The sequence below is a fragment of the Seriola aureovittata genome, chromosome 24 (genome assembly GCF_021018895.1).
Source record: "Seriola aureovittata isolate HTS-2021-v1 ecotype China chromosome 24, ASM2101889v1, whole genome shotgun sequence".
Taxonomy (NCBI): domain Eukaryota; kingdom Metazoa; phylum Chordata; class Actinopteri; order Carangiformes; family Carangidae; genus Seriola; species Seriola aureovittata.
The window spans coordinates 9,694,296-9,716,241 of record NC_079387.1 but is presented as its reverse complement, the minus strand read 5'-3'; the positions used below and the strand labels follow the sequence as shown (position 1 = coordinate 9,716,241).

General features: G+C 43.3%; 1 protein-coding gene across 1 annotated transcript; it reads left to right on the top strand.

Annotated features, from left to right (window-relative positions):
* Nucleotides 1–45: 45 nt before the first annotated feature.
* On the top strand, nt 46–21,737 carry LOC130165602 (ATP-binding cassette sub-family C member 4-like). The gene is made up of 31 exons (XM_056370995.1): nt 46–261; nt 1,349–1,459; nt 4,067–4,187; nt 4,392–4,616; nt 4,969–5,058; nt 5,787–5,950; nt 7,108–7,233; nt 8,103–8,352; nt 9,395–9,502; nt 10,060–10,149; nt 10,270–10,461; nt 13,325–13,419; nt 13,642–13,728; nt 14,325–14,421; nt 15,188–15,424; nt 15,902–16,039; nt 16,168–16,205; nt 16,306–16,409; nt 16,506–16,652; nt 16,749–16,828; nt 17,026–17,176; nt 17,251–17,370; nt 17,470–17,580; nt 17,728–17,828; nt 18,051–18,242; nt 18,326–18,481; nt 19,176–19,265; nt 19,619–19,791; nt 19,908–20,013; nt 20,164–20,298; nt 20,386–21,737. The coding sequence occupies exons 1-31, from the start codon at nt 188–190 to the stop codon at nt 20,473–20,475; spliced, it is 3,999 nt and encodes a 1,332-aa protein (XP_056226970.1). The 5' UTR covers nt 46–187; the 3' UTR covers nt 20,476–21,737.
* Nucleotides 21,738–21,946: the final 209 nt, after the last annotated feature.

Sequence of the window (21,946 nt, the reverse complement as noted above, 5' to 3'; positions counted from 1 at the left end):
GCTATAGAAGGTGCTTCTTTAATCTTTTGGTGCTACGAGCTCGTGTGTCTGAGGGAGATACGTAACGCACCTTGTCACAGATGTGAGTTGTGGAGTAACAGCCGCATTGCCCAGAGCAGCAGTTTTTTCAGAGAGAGAGAGGGGGGAAAAGTTGTAAGAAAAACTACTGTTTGGGTGACAGACTACCATGGAAAAAGTCAGTAAAGATGCTAAGACGAACCCGGCAGCGACGGCGGGTCTTTTGTCAAAGATATTTTTCTGGTAAGTCGGAGAAAAACTTCCCGGATGGTAAACGCCGTCGTTAGCTAGTCGTTAGCGGGGGATTCAAACCTGGTTCAAACACACCGACACAGCATGGTTGTTCAACACTTAAATCAACAGTTAACTCCACGATTAAAAAAAATTTAGAAAAGAAAGAAAGTACTGATTAAAAGATAACCGTTAACTGAAAACTACTTTACACCGCTAGTGTCAGAAGTGCAGCCGTTGACGGTTAGGTGAACATGTCACCGGGTTTGCACACGGTTTCCTAATCGGTTGGGGAGAAAGTTTTCACTGTGTCAGTTAGTAAACATAAACTGAAACTGTTCTTCCCGTGTTTACGCCGTGCTCGTTTCCTGTTGAATCGCTTGCTTTGGTTGCTCAAGTCTAATGGGAAAGTTGGACGTGTGTGTGCCATGATCTCTCCTTAAATATCTTGGACATATTAGTTGCCATGGTGACAACAGACAGAAATGTAAGTAGTGATGGCTTTCATCCCTTCAGACCATTAAGAACTCTGGTTCACCACTCGTTTCACACTTGGATGTTTTAAGAGATTAATGTAAGCAAATGGCACCATATGTGTTACTTTCTCTCATGAATGCACCTGACAAGTGTTAATAGTTGCAAGTGTGTCTTATACAGCTGCAAATATGTCTTATACAGCTGCAAATGTGTCTTATACAGCTGCAAGTGTGTTTTATACAGCTGCAAGTGTGTTTTATACAGCTGCAAATATGTCTTATACAGCTGCAAATGTGTCTTATACAGCTGCAAGTGTGTCTTATACAGCTGCAAATGTGTCTTGTACAGCTGCAAGTGTGTTTTATACAGCTGCAAATGTGTCTTGTACAGCTGCAAGTGTGTCTTATACAGCTGCAAATGTGTCTTGTACAGCTGCAAGTGTGTCTTATACAGCTGCAAATGTGTCTTATACAGCTGCAAGTGTGTTTTATACAGCTGCAAGTGTGTTTTATACAGCTGCAAGTGTGTTTTATACAGCTGCAAGTGTGTTTTATACAGCTGCAAGTGCTCTAACAACACCATGGAGAATTGATGGTCACCTTTCTTTCCAAATCTTCCTCAGGTGGCTCAATCCTTTGTTCAGAACTGGATACAAACGAAGGCTGGAGGAAGATGACATGTACGAAGTGCTCGTGGAGGACAGGTCGGAGAGACTGGGTCAGGACCTGCAGAGGTAGGTGCCTTTTTAAAATCATCTCTCTGCATGTGAATAATCACTGAAGTAACATATGATAGGCAGTGTTTTAATTCAGCAGCTGGACCAGATTCACGTCACATATATCTGTTAGTTGTCATTAATGGAGCCGCCTGGAACATCAGTTTCAGATATCCCTACTTCAAGTTCTCGCCACTTGAAAAATATCTTTGATTCCTTGTGGTTAATGATATATAAATCATTGTTTTTGATATCTAGAAGTATAATATTATTTGTCAGAATGCAGCTGTAAATCTGAAAGCGGAGTTATTATGTCTCAACTCAAATGTATTGTCAACTGTAGTAGATATCAAAGCCAGCGTTGGAGTCGAGCTTGTTTTCTTGTGTGCATCAGGAGATAACAGATGCGTCATTATAAAGCACACCTTCACCAACCAACAATTCCCTGATGATGAGCTCCTTTCAATTCACAGCACAGCCATGCTGTTGTTGGCAGAACAGCCACGTCCATTACTTGAAACCACATTTGCACATGGGCAGTTTTGATGAACCAAAACAAAATTATAGACATCTGTATTTATTGTTTTGGTGTCGGTGACGAGCTGAATTACTGTATGATATATATATATATGATTTATTTGAAAATACTATATAATACCCCTTTGGTGATAGGAAGTTTCCCCTAAAACTGTCCTCATCCTTGAAACCTTTTCTTACAAAAGTGCAATCTGAAATACTTCAGGAGAAAGTAAACCCCATATTTGTGTCACCTCTGGGAAACTAAAACTGGGATAACCATAAGGGAACTTGTAGAAACCCGTTAGCGTAGCAACATCAAGCCCCATTGCTTGCACGCCTCTGCAAACACCAAGTGTATGTCTTTCAAAAATTGACAAATCATGGTCTGTGGCCTCTTGCACACAGCTTCTAGACAATAATTGTCTCAATGTTCTGTGGGAACTCACACGTGTTTCCATTTCATTCCAAAAACACAGATAATTAGATAACCAATGTATTTACGAGGACAGTAATACAAGGTGATGTAAAGTCACTGTAAAAGTTATATCTGGACCAACACAGTACTTAAAAGTACAGGACTGACTAATGTATAATTAAGTAGTCAGCCATATTGTTCATTGTGACATACTTCAAACATTATTACTACTAGATTGGTTGTAATTAAGGAAAATGTAAACAGTCAATGTTTTGCTTCCTCAACAAAACAACTAGCATGGTCTTTGGTTGTAATCATGAACCTTGTGACCTCTGAAGTCAAACACACCAACATAACCAGGAAGCTGCCGTGCACTGTTGGGATGTCTAGCTCTAACAATGATGGACAAATAGACAACTGTGTTAGATTAATAATTAATTGTATACATATTACTCAACAACACGTGCAGGCTGATAACAGGAACTAACACTGGAGTCTATGTCTGGTTCCCAAACAACAACATCCACACCAGTATTAGTCCACTCCACTTCCTGTCATAAACTATGTGTAAACTCTGGGAGTACAAAAACATACATGCCCTGGTTGTGCCCTCTGTATTTATGTTAGTCAGCTCATTGGCTGATTATTCACTGTGGAAATGTCGACTTCACGGCATTCAGCTGCTGGATTTTACACACATCTATTGATTATTGGGATGTTTCACAGTCTGTGTTCTAGAAAGGTATTTCAGTGGTAATGTAACAGCTTATTGTCAGCTGTTAAATTGACAGTGAAATATGACTATCAATGGTCAAATGAGGATGAAATCCTTCCTTTAAGGTGTCCCAGCTCTGTGTCTTTATTTATCAGTATTTGTTAGTTTATCTTTCTCCACAGTGTTGGAAATAGCTGAGTTAACAGTCATGGCATTTCTCCACAGATGTGAGTGTTGTCTATCCATGGTGCGGCAATTTTACCGCAGTGAAATACAATTACTGTAGAAGTTCAGAAGTTTTCTGACTGCACAAAGTCTGGTGTTTTTGTTTTTGTGGCAGTTTATAGTGTGATTCATTTCATGACCAGATCACAGATAAATCTTGTGTTTCATTTCTGGAGAGAAATGTTAAAGTTGTGTACGGGATATATTTTTACTTAAATGTACTTTTCATGCAAGCAATTATTTTGTGTCACTCTGCATGAACATGCGATAAAGTTTCCCTGCTCTCCATTTAATGAATGTGTCGTCAAGTGGGACCTTGGATGTCTCTCTCCTGCTGTCATGGAAACCAGACTGTTTTAACCTTTTTATAGATTTTCAGGTATAAAAAAAGCAACCGGATTTTTGTGTTATGAAAGTTGTTAGATTTTACATCAGGACCATATTGGGTGATCATTACTACCTTTGCAGCCATCACAGGAGTTGCCATTAGCAACCAAGACCAGTGGTCGTGGGCATGACATTATGAATGCAGGTTAGAACTAGTCTTTGACCAGGCAGATCGCCTGACTCATAACTCCTCAATTTGGTCTGTATTATTGCAAGCACTGCTGTCGAAGTGAAAGGGCGGCCTCTGTTTGTTCACGCAATTACCCACTTTCTCCGAGACGAGTCCTGACTCATCTGGATGCGAGGCTCGATGTCTTATTACACACAAAAATGCATCAAGTAACAAGAGGTGTTTACACAACAGGTACTGGGATCATGAGGTCCAGACGGCTATCAAAGAAATACGGCCACCCAGACTCACCAGAGGCATCATCAGGTGCTTCTGGAAACCATACGCAGTGCTCGGATTCTTTACTCTCATTGAGGTCAGTGTCCAGTCTGAATTGTGTTGCAGCGTATTTAATGCAAAACAGATGTAACAAATAATTAAATGTGTTGATTTCATCTCGGCCCAACAACCACCGTGTTCAGCAGGCATGTTGTGATATCTCATTTGTTAATTTCAGAGCCCTGCTGTAATTATGGTGTTGTGACGTTCACCCCTCTTCATCTCCTTCCCTGCATATCAGGAGGTGATTAAAGTGATCCAGCCAGTCATCCTGGGGAAGATGATTAAGTACTTTGAGAATTACAACCCAGATGATAAGACCGCTTTATACGAGACCCTCGGCTACGCCGCTGCTTTGTCTATCTGCACCATCGGCCTGGCAGTGCTCCATCACCTCTACTTCTACCACGTCCAGAGAACGGGCATGAAGATTAGAGTGGCCATGTGTCACATGATCTATAAGAAGGTCAGTAGGAAGACACAATGCTTGCGCTTGATAAAGGAGAACATAAAGTTCTGCTTAATTGTCACTGAATGCTGCTCAACTTGCATATCAAGGGTATTTAAGGTCATTCCTGCATTCTTGTGGTTGGTACAGTCTGCCAACTTCTGTCATGTAATCCTCTGAGGGCTGCATTTGGGGAAAAAAGGCACAAACGCAGGATAAAGTTAAAACAATAGTGATAACATTGAAAGAGTTTGTTTAACCAAAGAAAAAATCAGAAACAACTCCCCTTTGCATTTTATACTTGTACTTTATCCTGTAGGTGATTGTGACTGACGTTGCTTCACTGATGATGATCCTTGTCTTCTTCTAGGCTCTGTGTCTCAGCAGCTCAGCCATGGGAAAGACCACCACAGGCCAGATTGTCAACCTCCTTTCCAACGACGTCAACAGGTTTGACGATGTAAGTGAAATTTAAGGCTTTTAAAAAAGAGAAAGCATGCAGGCTGCTATTTTTGCCACAAGTTCAAGGCAGTGCAAAATAACTGTGCCCCTCAAATGTTCTTGTCTCCAATATCTACTTCACTTCCACTGATATTTTTCTAGCACTGTAGATGCATTTATCATTTTAGAAAAAAAATGCCCAAATGAAATACAACTTCAGAAAAATATTGGAAGCAGATAAAGGAAAGATAACGGAGAAAGAGAGAGTCATCTCGTGATATAAACTCATGGAATGCGTCTGACCTAATTTTACATGTCAGCACTTATGTGGAGGTTGAGTTCTTGGCACGGTCACAGTCGTCAGTTACGTTGGTTTGATAAGTGTGACATATTTCTTATTGTGTGTGCGGTAATGGCGTCTCGTGTTAGAGAAACTCTGGCAGCTCTCTGCTAGTGCGATGTTCAGGCTTGATTACGCTCTGAGCGCTCAGAGTGTTGAGTTTCAGTTTAATGAGTGTGTCGGAGCCCGCTGTGAAAACTCCACACTTTCTTCAGGGCATTTTGTTTCTTGGCAGTGGGCTGTTAATCCCACCATGATTTGCCCTCGTGCTGGTTCGGGTTTAGTGACTCTGCCCCTCGTGTAAAAACAGCCCTGTACTGATGGACATGCGAGTACACGGGCTTCTTCAGAGCTAACTTGGAGGGTCACTGTGACTCAGATGTTTTTGTTGTGTCCTGCATCTACAGGTGACCATTTTCTTGCACTTCCTGTGGGTGGGGCCCCTGCAGGCAGCTGCGGTTGTGGGGCTGCTCTGGATGGAGATTGGTCCGTCGTGCTTGGCCGGCATGGTGGTCCTCATGTTCCTGATGCCTGTGCAGACTCTGTTTGGACGGCTCTTTTCTAAGTTCAGGTAAGACACACAAACTTGAAAAACATCCAGTCCAGATATTCAGGTCAAGCTGACTAACTAACTCTTCACTCAGCCGTGCTTCTCTTAGTAACTGTTGCTTTCTTGCCCACAGTTGTTGACTTTGTGGGCTGCAATGACCACTACTGCTGTTTTATCAGCTGTAGCTAGCTAGCTAGCTAGCCAGCTAGCTAATTAACTAGCTAATGGTTGAAACTGATTACATCCACACTAAGAATAACTTTCTCTGCGATCATTTAGAATTTTTATTTACGTTGATTTTGTGAGACGACGTCAGGACTATAAAATAATGATTTGGTCAGCTGGTCTGTTTGTCCTGCTTCTTACCAGATGTTTTGCAGTTTGCCAGCTAAAAGGAGGAAAAAGGGATTCGCTGTTTTACAGTTATTCCAATTTCATTATTGTGTTAAATGAAGAGAAAACACTAATGTGGATGTGACAGCTGAGTGTAGACGTGCTGTCAGTCTCCAGCTGACGTCCTAATGTTTTCATCTGACATGTTTTAAACATGAAGGTTACACCGTCGTGTTAAAAAACTGAGGCTCAAGTAGGGCTGAACAATTAATGGAAATATTATTGAAATTGCAAAATGGCCAAGTTTGGTGCAGACCCAACACAAAGTTGCATCATGATCATTTTTATAATTGTAAAACTGAAAAGGTGATTCATATTGCAATTGCAGTATCTGCCAATATAATTACAATATGAATATTTTTGCATATCGTCTCTGGCAAATGGTTTCTAATTCTTCACTTTTTAAAAACAAAATATTTTTTTAAGGTTAAACTTATTCAGTAAAAAAGCCCAAAGGCTCCTGGAATTTTGTTTATTGTTTAATGCCGTTGTTTACGTTTAATGAAGCCAGTGCTTCATGTGCTGGTAGCACTGGACAAGGTTCAAGTGACAGTAAATCAGTTTATAACCGCCTCATAGCAGCAACAGCACTGCAGTCTGGACCTGCCCCGTCACTCACTGTGGTGGAGTGTGAATAGCCTGAGGCACAAATACCTGTTTGTTTTCCAAACCATGTAGAAATTATTTCACATTAGCAATCACATAAAAACTCATTATGAATGTTCCTTTAGTGTTAAACTATATTTCTTCAGCATTTGAGGAAACTTTGATTTTCTACTTCCCAGGAGTAAGACGGCCGGTCTGACTGACAGCAGGATCCGCACAATGAATGAGGTGGTGTCTGGAATGAGGATCATCAAGATGTACGCCTGGGAGAAACCTTTTGCTGCTCTGGTTTCTGAGGTCAGAAGGTAAAGACATGAAACCATTCTTACGCTCACCACTTCTCTCCACAGTAAGGATGCACTACTTTAAGTGTTGCTCGGTGACAGTCTGTATAGTAGATCCTGAATATGTTGAAACCAGGATTATACATAAAAGGGAATAGGTACTGATGATGCTGAACGTAGCATAAAGTTAAACTTGAAGTTATAAAATCCTAAAATATTCTAAAGGAACAGATCTTGTGATCAGGGTTCAACAGGATCACTCCTCTGTTGCAGCCTGCACCACATGGCTCATTTAACTACACTGGTGGTTTTTAGCTTTTTTTTTAGCTTTTTTTAACTAAACACACGCGCGCACACACACGTGCATCACATGCATGACTGAGTTCAGATGCAGAAGAAATGAAATTCAAGTTTCCAGCACCTTACCATACTATTTATCTATTGGACCTTAAAAATACGGGGCCGTAGTTGGACCTTATGCTGTGACGAGGCTGTGTATAAAAATAATTTTTTCGCAGATATAAACAGAGCTTTGTGTACAAATGCTTTTTGTGACAATGAGAGCTTTGAGAACTGGTTTGGTTTTGGGCAGAATTAGGGCAAATATTTTCCTGCTCTGTGGCTAGAAGGCCGCTGCTCCATTTCCTCCACATTTAGTATTAAAATCCTCCTCTGCCGAAGGCCTTTCATTCGTCTCCACTGTCATTCCTAACTGATCAGTTTAATTCAAGGATTAAAGAAATCCTTAGTGGACTCATGTGCTTTTAATAAAGACAAGATTCAACCATTCGCTCCTTTTGTTATGAAATTTCCCTGCACATGTCGGTTACCGTCAGTCCGTGTTTTACCCTCCCAGATCATGTGACTGTTGAAACTCTGTGTCCTGTCAGGAAGGAGATCTCCAAGATCATGAAGAGCTCCTACCTACGAGGTCTCAACATGGCCTCCTTCTTTTGCGCCAGCAAGATCATCGTCTTCATCACCTTCACCCTCTACGTCCTTCTGGGAAACACCATCTCAGCCAGTCGTGTGTTTGTGACGGTGTCGCTTTACTCCGCCGTGCGACTCACCGTCACACTCTTCTTCCCCAATGCCATCGAGAAGCTGTTCGAGACCCGTGTCAGCATCCGCAGGATTCAGGTAACATGCTTTTAATACCTTGAGTTCTGAACTAACAACTATGTGTGTGTTGTTTTTTTATTTTTATTTTTAAGTTTAAGATTGATACAAATACATAATTTAATGAACAGCATGATTTTTCAGTTGTATCAATAGTGAAACGAGCTTTCTGCTCTTCATTAAGTCTGAGGAGTAAGAAAATAAGTCTTTTCTTGACATGGGCTTGGCACGGCTTCAGACACTTTTAATGTCATGTCATGAAATAATTCCTCCCTCACGCAGCTCACAAAAAGGCACACGCCTTCTCTCTCTCTCTCTCTCTCTCTCTCTCTCTCTCTCTCTCTCTCTCTCTCTCTCTCTCTCTCTCTCTCTCTAGTCCATGTGAAGTTGATCCTGTGCAGATCACAATCTGCAGAAGCATCGTTACACCTTGATATTTAATTATAACCGTGATTGTTTCCCCGTGTTCCATGTGACACAGAAATTAGGCGCGGATGGCGTGTCCTTCCTCGGCCGCCGTTTCCACAGGTTTGAAAATAGTTCGCTGGTCCCTCCCTCTCCGACACATAGCCAAGATGAACATTTTGAGTGAACCATCTTGGTCCTTTTTTTTTGCTTTTCAGTTATTTGGGGGGGGCACATACAGCAAAGGCCGTGGGTCAGACTGGAACCCATGGCCGCTGTGGCTGGGACTAAGCCTTTGTGGCACACGCTCTACAAAGACGCCCTGCGGGTACTTACAGTGGACTGCGTGTTGCCGTACTTTTTACAGGCTGTTAATGACTTATTGTGTAACCCCAGTCCCATCTCACTCACATGACATCGACATGAACGTCTGGTGGTGTAGCCACAACCTCTGATTTATTGCTCTCATAAACATCTGATCATGTCAGTCTAATTTTAAACTGGCACTTATGAAACATTACGTAATGGTTTACCCAATCACTGTAGCAAAAGGCTCATCTAAAATAAATAAATAAACCATCTCTTATGTGTGCGTGTTACATTACACTTATGGACTTGAATGACTCTTTAAACTTGATTCTTTGCTTTCGTCGTCTAGGAGTTCTTGATGCTTGATGAGATCACAAAAAGCGGCGCTGCTCTGCCACAGGATGAGAAGAACGATGTCTCCGTGGAGATCCAGGAACTGTTCTGCTACTGGGACAAGGTAAGACACCGTGTCCTCACTGGTAGACGGACGAAGAATATCCCAAACCTGTTCGTCCAAGAATGTTCTTTAACCCTTTGACAACTGTTTTGCTTGTGGTGAAAATATACTATAAATCCCATGTTTGTGTTTATCAGTCACACACTCGCACACTCTCCTGTTAGCATAATGAACAGCTTCCTGATGATGATTTCGTCCCCCGTTGTGCAGTAAACACATCTTACATTTGACTCATCAGGAATTTATACATATGTCTAATATTTCTTTGACTGAGACACGCTGCAAACAAACTTGATGACACTCGCTAGCCTGGCAACAAGAAGGCTACCAACATCCCCTAATGCGACACACCGTCTCTCCATTCAAATCTGATGTTAAGAATAATTCACAAGTGTGTAATCCTTGAATATAAGTCCCACATTGTCAAACATAGTTTTCAGGAAGAAAGTATTGTCTTATATTTGTGCGTTTGTACCTTAAATTAGTGTGCACCTGAACATGGGCGTAGGTTCCTGGATTACATTATAATGTTTAAAAATGTCTTGTTCCCCTCACAGAGTCTGGATGCTCCGTCTCTGCAGAACATCTCCCTCAGTCTGAACTCCAATCAGCTGCTGGCTGTCATTGGACCGGTGGGAGCGGGAAAGGTTGGTCGTTTACACGTTTCATCATTTCAATCAGAAGGCAGCAGGTGGTTTGTGTACATTTCTCCTGTGTGATGAATCAGCTGGTGTCTTACCTCTCTCTGTGTCTGTGTGTTCATTCAGTCCTCCCTGCTGAGCTCCATCCTGGGAGAGCTGCCAAATGAAAAGGGGATGCTGAAGGTCAAAGGTCAGCTGACATACGCCGCCCAGCAGCCCTGGGTGTTCCCTGGAACCATCCGCAGTAACATCCTGTTTGGGAAAGAGCTGAACCCCCAAAAGTACGAGAGAGTCATCAGAGCCTGCGCTTTAAAGAGGGTGAGTCTTTTAATCATTGCATTAGATTACTCTTAATCAGGATCACATTATAGATTGATAATAGATAAAGAACTAACTCATTACATGAAATGAGTTCATAGTTCAAGATACTCCACAAAACCACAAAAATAAAAACCAAACTGTACATTTAGAGAACAGAGGCAGAGCGCTGATTTAAACAGGATATTTAATGAGATCAGATGAAGTTATTGATTTCTATTCACTGCAGTCATACAACGTAATAAGTCAGCAGCTTAAAGGCAATAAGCACAAATGAAATAATGCAGTCACCAGTTACTGAAAGCTGTGCATTATAGATTCAGAATGTATTTTATAGGCTGTGGCACCTGTTTGACATTTTAACATGTGAAGCTGCTAAAATTAGAATGAAGTTGGTTTGCGACTAATCTTTTCTACCCTGTGCTACGAATGTCATTCTTCTTTTGTAAACAACAGTGGGAGCCTGTAGCCATGGTGACTGAGTCTGAGCAGTCTGAGAAAAATAATGCCTAATAATAATAATAATAACAATAATAATAATGAGGTTTAACTCCAACGTTAGCGGGTTAACCATGAGACAGGCTCCTGTCTTACTCATGTCCTATGACTTGCTATAGAGAGGAGAAGTCAGGTCATGATGGCTGCCCAGTCTGTTAACATAATGTGGATCTACCATTACAGAATGAATTATATTGAGTTTGTGGGCAGATGGGGAGAGCGTGCTGACTAATAACACAGGAATGGTTTTCGACGCCGAATAAATCGGGCGGCTTCCTGTGTAGGAGCGGTTAGCAGTGTTTGATAGAGAGCAGCTGGCAGCAGCAGGATACAGTCTGAGACGTGCAGGTGACACCCAGATTTGGGAACTGGAGTAATAGCAAGCTGTTTTTGATCATATAACGATAACATGATGTTAATATGATCCGATAATTTGATGGGTTTGGAAGGTGAACTCAGCAGAATGTTGATAGTGGCAGCGCCGTCCTGCACAAACAATACTTTCTGACAACTTTAGAGCAGTTTCTGTAATTTCACATGTGAGATTTCTGTAGGTCAGTTTTGGACTGTGCCTTTCTCACTGATCTGAAGGAGCATTTTTCAGTTGGAAAGAGAGTGGTGTCAGGTGATTCTGTCTAAAAAATTTCACTTGTCGCACCGGTATGTCTGCAAACATCTGCCCCTACTCTGCCTCTGATTGGCTCTGTCCTTGATATTCTTAAAAAAATGTGTGTTTGTGTGAAATCTGAACTGAACAGAAACAGGTCAGGTAACCGCTCCACCACCTGTCTCCCCTGTAAGATCAGTGGTGGAAGACAAATTCAGATCCTTTACTTCAGTGAAAGTGAAAGATTTCATCAGATTCAGTAGATTTGAACGTTTATGGAAATGAAACCATGTTTACACACAGAGTCAAAAAGGCTGCAAAGCACTGGTTTAAAAGCTGTGAAAGGACAGTATTTCCCTTTTGAAATGTAGTGTAGTTGAATCTAAAGCAGAGTACTTAGTTCCTGGGTAAAAGGTGGCCTCAGCTGACCCCGAGCCTACAACATAGACAAAGGTCACAATATCTGCTTTTCACAAAGAATGGCTCGTTCAGTTTCCGTGGCTCAGATCTGATAAAACGGCCAAGAACAGATAACGTGCACCAGTGCATCCAATCTTAAAAGTTATTGTGGATCCCTGCCAATCTCCTGTATATCAAATCTGAGCAAACGCCCACACAGTCCTGGTGAAGAGGATTAGCTGATTTGGCTGATTAAACTCCTCAAACATTCCCTCCTCAGACTCTGACAGAAAGAGCCTCAGGCAGCACCATTGTGTGTTTATCTGTAACTGTGTTTAAATGGCAGTGTGACACACTTCACAGACTATTGTGGACTTCTTCAAGTTGCTTTGTAACTTTAAATTTGGGGAAAATCTCCCAATGCAAGACTGTTATCCTCAACCGTGTGTGTCAGTTTAATCTCAGTTTTATTATCGTTTTAAGGGCTCGTTCATTAACTTTTCCCACCTTGGTTGTTGTAACCATATAACTGCATGTCTTGAAACACAAGATGCCTGTTTTACATTATACAACAGAACTTACTTAACTACTGTTTGGCAGTTAGACAAATACCGACAGTCGTGTCCAGTAAATGAGTTACTGGTGAGTCCCGTGACACCACTACAGAATAAATAGTTCTGACACGGACACATCCATTGCTTTTGCTCTGACCTTTCCAGGTAACACTTCCTGACGCACACGCTCCCTCTCATTAGATAGGTGACTTAATTATATACCATAAACCAGGGTCATGTTTTATATGCAGTTATATAAAGTTCCTGTCAATCTGCTGACTCACTCCTGCTGTGAGGGTTGAAATGAAGCTTGATGAACTGGATTATATATATTATTAGATTTTCTTAATGTGCTGTGGCATGGGTGCTGTTGCATACAGACTTGAAGCAGGGAAAGTAGAGGTGTGGTGTTTTCCCATACATAGATAAAGAACCCGCCCAGGTAGATAAAATCACCCGGGTTCATATCAGGTAAATTAGCTGACTCTGTTCAGATCACCTGGCTGTTTGAGTTGAGCGGAATAGAGGCTGCAGCCTGCGTGTGAGGCGTTTAGGGAACATCTGAAAATTCACATACAGAAAATAACCTGGGTTACACCGCCTCCCTTTAAACTGCCAACCACCACAAGTAAAATACTCTGTCATGATGACTGGAAATAAGGCTATATTTTTTTCCTGTTGGGATCAAGTTCAAACAGATAACAGGATTAGATTGTGTTTACATTTTGCACATGCTTTGAATGTGTAACTATAGTCCCAGTGCGATCATGCCTCTGTTGTGGTGTTTGTTATATTGTGCTGTCAGGACCTGGAGCTGCTCCCAGACGGAGACCTGACACTGATCGGGGACAGAGGGGCCACGCTCAGCGGGGGACAGAAAGCTCGTGTCAACCTGGCCAGGTAGGAGGACGGTCTACATCAGAACTGTTTTAAAGAAGTTTTATAATCTGTGTTTTTATACTGTTTTCTTATTATACTTTTTACTGCTGTTTTTATGCTTCTTTTATTTCTGATAAGCACATTGTCTGACCTCTGTGTATGATACTGACTGAAACTTTCCAGGTGGTGTAGCAGCTACCAGCTGTTGGCAGATACTAACAGAGTGTGTGTGTTTGTTGTCAGGGCTGTGTATCAGGATGCAGACATCTACCTCCTGGATGATCCCTTAAGTGCAGTGGACGCTGAGGTCGGGAGACACCTCTTTGAACAGTGAGCGACTTCAGGATCAAACTGTCCACACCTCCACACATCTGTCCACACGTTTTCATACAGAGACACTGGAGCAGCAGGTTCAGGTCTCGCACACTCTTACCAAACAGGAAAATACTGGAGTCAACACGGACTGGAAAAGTGCTTCAACACTGGAGCGGGAAAACCTCAGGGTCAGATCACAGCAGGAGCAGGTTCCCGTAAAGAGAGAGGAAGAGAGAAAACTTATCTGCTGTTACTGGTCATGTAGTGTACAGAGAGATGGATATCAGGTTAATAGTGTTGTTGTAGTGTTGATGTTTGGACGAGGTTGTTTTGTGAGAACAGACAAAGATGAAGGAAAGTGTTAGAACTAAGTCAGGAAGAGGTGCGGTGCTGCTAGTGTCAGCCAGACCATTGAAGTCGGCCCCACACTTCCTGTTACTCTTCCTCTTGGATATAACAGTCACACAGAACATTACATAACAACAGTAACAAGGAAGTAGAAGGCACACACACAGTAAATGGATGTGAGCACATGTTTCTTTTTAATTCATTTTTTTGTTTTTAGAAGAAATGTAGTGCTGAAAACTGACACGATGTTCCCTGTGCATCAGGTGTATCTGTGGCCTGCTGAAGAACAAGCCCCGTATCCTGGTCACACACCAGCTGCAGTACCTGAAAGCAGCCAACCAGATTCTGGTCCTCAAGGAGGTCGGTGCCCGTACACAGTCACATGATCTGTACAAACACACGTCACTTCACTCATGTCACTGTGGACAACACGCATTTGTTTTACATTTAACCTGTTGGGCTTTATTCAAGAAACAGTTGTGTATAAACAGTTTGACTTTAGGGCTCAATGATGCAAAAACAAAAATCATATGACGATTATTTTGGCAGATATTATGACGACTTACAATTTCAATTTTGTATGTTGCACAATGAGAATACAAAAATGTTCTCACCTGAGGCCCAGTGTGTTCTGAGAGCTGCAGCATGTCTTCAGCTAATACGTGTTAATTAAGGATAATTGCTGTACTTAAAAAAATAAGAGGATATTTTTAAATCTCCAGAATATCAATCCTAATGTGAGACCTTCTGATCTCTGGGCCATTTATGTGTTAGAAATATTAAAATCTCTCCTCTAGCCCCACCTTCAGGTCAGACTGTCACCCTGCACATTGAAGGGACACACAACAGCTTTTATTTATTTATTTCCAAAGGGGAAAATCACCTTAAACTTTATTGATCTTTTCCTGATTTCCATCCTTGACAAACTTGAGAATTTCAGCTTGATATTTGAAGAGGTCAGCGCCAGTGTGTCTGTGTAATGACTTGTATTAACCATAAACTTGTCTGAGGTTTGTGTAAGCACGATGAGGTGGTGTTTAGGTGCTGGCAGCAGTATGTAAACATGATTGCAGATGTGCAGTGTGTTCTCACTGTGTGTGTGTGTGTGTGTGTGTCCACGTGTTAGGGTCACATGGTGGCGAAGGGGACGTATGCAGAGCTGCAACAGTCAGGAGTGGACTTCACCTCCCTGCTGAAGAAAGAGGAGGAAGAGGAGCAGCAGCAGCAGCAGCAGCAGCCGCCGCCGCCGCCGCCGCCGCCGCCTCCTCCAGGCGCCCTCACCAGGAGCAGGACTCTGTCCCAGAACTCGGTTCTCTCTCAGACCTCCTCTGTGCACTCGGTCAAAGATGGAGACCAGTTACCGGTTGGTACTTCATCTCTCCTCTCTAAACTTTTAGACTCAGACACGCCCCCTCCAGCTGTTATGCAGCCTGATCACTGTGCCTATTAGAAATGCTGGACTTACTGTTATATGCAAAAGCTGTGATATAGATATCAATACCTTCACGTACTTCATGAGTCATTGTAGGTTTTATATTCATTCTTTGGATGACTGGGAAACAGGATTAAATTTTAGTTTCAAACTGAATTTGTTGAGGAGGAACTCTGGAGCAGCTGAAACAATAAGCAGCTGCTATTTTTTGATTTCCCTGTTATTCATTTACTGGAAGTGCGATCAGTTTGCTCTGTTTTCTCTCCCCCCTGCTGCTAAAGTTTTTCTTGAAACTTGTGTGTTTTCATTGGACAAAATCTTCCTAAATGCAGCCAGTTGCTCTTTCTACAGTGAGCATGCACAGATTGTGGTGTGTGTCCATGAGTTAACGCAGAGTTCTCCCGGCAGGCGGAGCCGGTGCAGACGGTGGTGGAGGAGAGTCGAGCTCAGGGAACCATCGGAGTGAGTCTGTACGTCAAATATCTGAGAGCTGGAGCCAACGTCGTGGTTCTGCTCATTGTCCTGCTGGTCAATGTCCTGGCTCAGGTACGCCACAAGAACACAAGGAAAAGTGGGAAAATGTGAAAAAAAAGGAGAAATATGAATGATGAAATGTATTTTACCATTTAACTGAGATTTAATCAAACACACCTCCATGTTTTTTTATCCTGTAGGTAGCATACATCATGCAGGACTGGTGGCTAGCTTACTGGTCAGTATAAACACCATTAAAGGAGGAAATAATACGTCATTAATAAGTCATTTCATAATTCAACCTTTGTTTTTACCTTTGTTCCATTTCCACTGATCAGGGCTGATGAGCAGGAGAAGCTAAATGCTAACAGCACCATCACCCAAGAGGGAGTAAACATCACCAGAGAGCTGAACACAGATTTCTACCTGGGTGTTTATGGAGGTGATGTGAACACTTGTTGTTGTTGTTGTTGTTGTTGTTGTTGTTGTTGTTGTTGTTTACTGCTTTGTGTGTAACTTTCTGCTGCTGTTTCTCCAGGTTTGACTGTAGCCACCATCATCTTTGGCTTCATCAGGAACCTGGTCCTGTTCAACGTGCTGGTCAGGTGTGCACAGTCTCTGCACAACCGCATGTTCACCGCCATACTCAGGACACCTGTGCGCTTCTTTGACATCAACCCCATCGGTGAGTGAACGTTTAGTGAAACAGCACAAAGATCTGTTGTCTGTGTTCTGAAGTAGAGAACGTTAGGTGATGATGTCGGTCTCTGTCTCTCCTCAGGACGAGTTTTAAACAGGTTTTCAAAGGACATCGGTCAGCTGGACTCCAACATGCCGTGGACCTTTGTGGACTTCATCCAGGTGAGAGACGGCAGCTCATTCAATTCACACAGTCATTGTAGATGCTCAATACGAAAACATCTACGATTATATTGTTACGACATCAGCTAAAGGGACATGTCTGGTGTGTGACGGGGCTCCGGACTGAAGATCAGTGAATACCCTGATGTCAGATCTGAAATAGAAATTGTTGAAATTGTTTCTTTCTCTCTGGGCAGGTGTTCCTGCAGATCCTCGGGGTCATCGCCGTGGCAGCGTCGGTGATCCCCTGGATCCTCATCCCTGTGGTGCCCCTCCTCCTCGTCTTCCTCTACCTCCGTCGCTACTTCCTGCAGACCTCCAGAGACATCAAACGCCTCGAGTCCACCAGTGAGTGTCCCACAATGCACCAGTGTGTGTGAAAAAAGGCGGTGTGAAAATCCTGAGTGTTTTCTGTCCCGCAGCTCGGAGTCCCGTCTTCTCCCACCTGTCCTCGTCTCTTCAGGGTCTGTGGACGATCCGGGCGTTTGGAGCCGAGGAGAGGTTCCAGAAAACCTTTGACGACCATCAGGACCTGCACTCAGGTTCTGCTCAGCATCAACGCCGTTAGCTTCACTGTCGATCAGTATGAAGCTCAACTGACCTGTGTAACAACATGTTGTCCTCCTCCTCCTCCTGAACAGAGGCCTGGTTCCTGTTCCTCACCACCTCTCGCTGGTTCGCCGTCCGTCTCGACGGCATCTGCTCCATCTTTGTTACCGTCACCACGTTTGGCTGCCTGCTGCTCAGAGACCGTGAGGAAGAGTTTTCATTTGTTAATACTAAACTTTGGCTTTGTGTTGCTGTCCACCAGAGCGAGCACAGTGATGGTGTTTGACAGGATGGAGATCTGAAGTGCAGCAGGTTTGGACTGGTGTTGATTTTTAATGTGTTCCTCTTAGAGCTGGACGCCGGCTCTGTGGGTTTGGCTCTGACCTACTCGGTCACACTGATGGGCATGTTCCAGTGGGGCGTCAGGCAGAGTGCAGAGGTGGAGAACATGGTAACATACTCACTTTCTCTCTAATCTTTTGTATAACATGACATGTTTAAGGCTGATACGCAGAAAATAAATGATTGATTCAGGTGAACGGGTCAGAAAATAGTCATTAACAATAAATAGGTAAATGATTTTATTACAGATTGAAATGTTAAATCTTCTAAAACAACAACAACAGCATCAATAACTGAGCGCATGGTGGCTCTGCTTCTCTCCTGTGTTCAGATGACGTCGGTGGAGAGAGTGGTGGAGTACACTGAACTGGAGAGTGAAGCACCCTGGGAAACCCAGAAGCGCCCTCCTCCAGATTGGCCGAGAAAAGGTTTGGTGACCTTTGACCGTGTCAACTTCTCCTACAGTGGCGATGGACCGCCTGTGCTGCATGACCTGAAAGCCACGTTCAGACCCAAAGAGAAGGTCAGAGGCGTTTGATGATCACATGCAGTGTGTTTAACGTGATGTTTAAAGTGAAGCTGATGTTGTTTGTTCTGGCGTGTCAGGTCGGGATCGTGGGGAGAACTGGCGCTGGGAAAAGCTCCCTGGTCTCAGCTCTGTTCCGCCTGTCGGAGCCTCAGGGAAAGATCTATGTCGACGGTATCCTGACCTCAGAGATCGGCCTCCACGACCTCCGCCAGAGGATGTCCATCATTCCTCAGGTACCTGTGCCTCAGGAAGACAGTGAGCCCTTTTAAAATGAAAGCTTTTATGTGTGAGCAGCTCGATTCAGCAGCCGAGCGCCAGGAAATGAGTCGACTGAAAACAAACCGGTGTGTTTGGATCTTTTCAACAGATGTGGGTCTTTGTTTTGTTTTGTTTTGATTTGTCATGGAGCAGAAAGTTTGATGCGCTTCAGTCTCTGCTGCAGCAAGTAGATACTGGATGTGTTTTTGGCCACAGCTTGTGAAATGCGTCACATCAACCTCTGACTTTAAATAAGATAATGAAGAAGAAAACAAGCTACATCTGTGATTAATACTTTCCCATTGTCAGAAGTGGGTGGTAAAGCGTGGGATGTGTTGTGGTTGGTCAGTTTGAGTCATAGCTTGTTTTGGATATGATCATTTGTAAATGAGGCTGATTCCAGCTGCTGAATCCACAGATAGTTTCCTCTTTTGAAAGTAATTGTTTTCCTTTTGATGATGTGTTGAAAATGTGAGAGATTCAGATTGAATTTGGCCACTTGGTTGAATTCTTTCATTGTGCTTTCTTCACTGACTTTGTCTTAATCAAGTACAGGAATAAATGAACTTTAGAGCAGGAAATAACGAGGCAACTGTCACCTGAACTTTTAAGTCTTTATATGACTTAAGTAATGTGTGATCAGTAGTGACCTTTGAACTCATCTTCCAGGACCCAGTGCTGTTTACTGGCTCCATGAGGAAGAACCTGGATCCTTTCAACCAACACAAGGATGAGGAACTGTGGAACGCTCTGCAAGAGGTTGGTAACACACACACACACACACACACACACACACACACACACACCATGGCACAGATGTACAACAATCTGTGTGTCTTTATGGTAAATGACCCCCCCCCCCCCGCTCTGTCTGTTTGTGTGTGTATTTAAGATAAACACAAAGCTTGTGCTACAGAAAATGGACCAGACTCAGTGAATAGCTCCCTAAGCTTAACATGTCCTATGATAACTATTAATTTAGCTGACTGTGCGCTGGCTATTTCCTGGGGAACAAGAAGCTTTCCACAAGCACCTTCTAAGCTGCCTTGCCTTCTTGTTGTCTTACCAACTTTCTCTCCCTCTTGAACAAACTTGATTGTACCTATGTGCAGGTGCAGCTGAAGTCGGTCGTGGAGGAGCTGCCCGGGAAGTTGGAGACGGTTCTGGCCGAGTCGGGTTCTAACTTCAGCGTGGGTCAGAGGCAGCTGGTGTGTCTGGCCAGAGCCATCCTGAGGAAGAACCGCATCCTCATCATTGACGAGGCCACGGCCAACGTGGACCCCAGGTACGAGACACGCTATACACACACACACACACACACGAGTCCTGAGTGCGGTAAAGGTTTAGTTTCCTTTAGTTTCCACTGGATGACTGTCTGTGTTGTGACTGTGTTTTGTGCAGGACGGACGAGCTGATCCAGAGAACCATCCGGGACAAGTTTCGAGAATGCACGGTGCTCACCATCGCTCATCGCCTCAACACCATCATAGACAGTGATCGGATACTGGTGAGTCCTCTCCTCTGCAGATTATTGTTTTGAGCTCAAGTCATTTATCAGACATTTAATGTTTAGTGAGTGAAATGCTTTGATTAGATGTTTGCAGTGAATGTCAGTAGTGTGTGTAATTAAGAAGGACAAATGTGTTTGTGTGTGCAGGTTCTAGACGCAGGGAGAATCCATGCCTTTGATGAGCCTTTCACCCTCCTTCAAGATCCAGACGGCATCTTTTACAAGATGGTGCAGCAGACGGGTAAACAGGAAGCAGCCGCTTTACTACAGGCAGCTAAACAGGTGAGCGTGTCCTTCATGGTCAAATGTTCATCATGTGTCCTGCTGTGAGAGGCTTGTGTTTGTGACCTGTGCTGCTTGTGTTGTCAGGTGTTCGATAACAGAAGCCGCTCCAACATGTCAAACGGACATGCGGAGACGGCAGACGGTAACCTGGTCATCTTTGAGACGGCTCTGTGAGCAACAGGAAGGTCTGACTCGCTGCTTTGCCAGAAGACTTGAGAAAGTGCCTGCACTCCAGTGCTGCCCCCCCCCCCCTGCCACAGAGCACCTCATCCATGGAGCCGGTGAGGAGACCGAGAGGCTCTGGCCTCACCGTGGCCTGGAATGGCCTCAGCCAAATATAAGCACATGCTGCTGAGAGAAGCTGGAAATCACTGCTGTACAAACTGTTGACATGGACACTATTTATTTTTTATGTTTCCTATGTAGAGAAGTAGTTTTTAAAAATGGTAAGTGCCTTATTGTAGGTTTGCAGCAGTTTGTACATGTGTGGATGTAACCACAGCAACTGTGTAAAAAAGCCTTAGTAAATATCAATTGTTGCACAAGATGAACAATCACCATGTCCGACAGATGACACTGCAGCAGGTTGACAGAGCTCAGCGAAGATCTGTTTGTTTGTTGTTGTTTTTTTAGATTAATTATTAATAATATGAATATTGAAACCTGAATGTGGAGTTTACCCAGCTGACAATCTGAAGACTGCTGCTACAACGTGTTTGTGTAGAATGATGTTCATGTCTGTTGAAATTGTGACACTTTGTTTTGTTCAGTCATGGCTGTGTGACATGCAAAGGGGGAATTTGTGGAGTGTGTTGTTTTGCTTGAGGTGGTCCTGCTGCACAGTGGGAGAGAGGGAGAAAGTGATGTATCATGTAGAGTAATTGGAGTTGGTTTATATTGGTTTAAGTGTTAAATGTTCCCTGGGCCCCCACAAGTAAGAAAGTATTGCTTCCTATGCAGAAGCAGAATTGTTGACATTGTTAATGTGTAGTGATACATCTAGCCAGGGTTACAAGGATTGAGTTCATGAGGTGTGAAAAAATATAACATTACTGTTCTCAAGATATCAAAGTGTGAAGATCAGAACAGGCACTTTATGTGGAGAAAAGAAATGTTCCTTGTTGTGAGGTGTGACATGCCCCTTACATGTGCAGTGTCACACGGCAGACAGACAGTTCCAACTGGGAAACCCTGTGTGAAGGGCAGAGTGGAAGGTGGAGTGAGCTGAAAGGTGATAATTGGGGTTAATTGCCTGCAGCAGCAGCAGAGAGCCTGTGGGAGTGAAACACCTGAGGCAGATTGGGGAAATGACCTATTGTACGGATGGATGGATGGATGGATGTATGTACGTATGTTTGCTGTTTAGTAATTTTGGAATATATTGTCTGCGAAATATTGCGGTCCTCCCCGGGCGAAGGGCATATTTGGCCATTTGTGGGGCTCGTCTTGCTAAGCGCAGAAGACCTTACAGTCTACTCTGCATGCGCGCTTAGCAAGACGAGCCCCACAAATGGCCAAATATGCCCTTCGCCCGGGGAGGACCGCAATATTTCGCAGACAATATATACAAATACACCTGATTATGACTTAGGATACAGTTTACATGCAGCTCCTACTAGGGGTTTGGGTTTAGGGTTTAGGGTTC

What these genes read in the sequence shown, in the direction of transcription:
- LOC130165602 (XM_056370995.1), top strand. Translation starts at nt 188, where the DNA reads ATGGAAAAAGTCAGTAAAGATGCTAAGACGAACCCGGCAGCGACGGCG. An exon ending in AGATTCTGGTCCTCAAGGAG is followed by an intron (nt 14,422 to 15,187) that starts GTCGGTGCCCGT and finishes TCCACGTGTTAG; the next exon opens with GGTCACATGGTGGCGAAGGG. An exon ending in ACGGCCAACGTGGACCCCAG is followed by an intron (nt 19,792 to 19,907) that starts GTACGAGACACG and finishes TGTTTTGTGCAG; the next exon opens with GACGGACGAGCTGATCCAGA.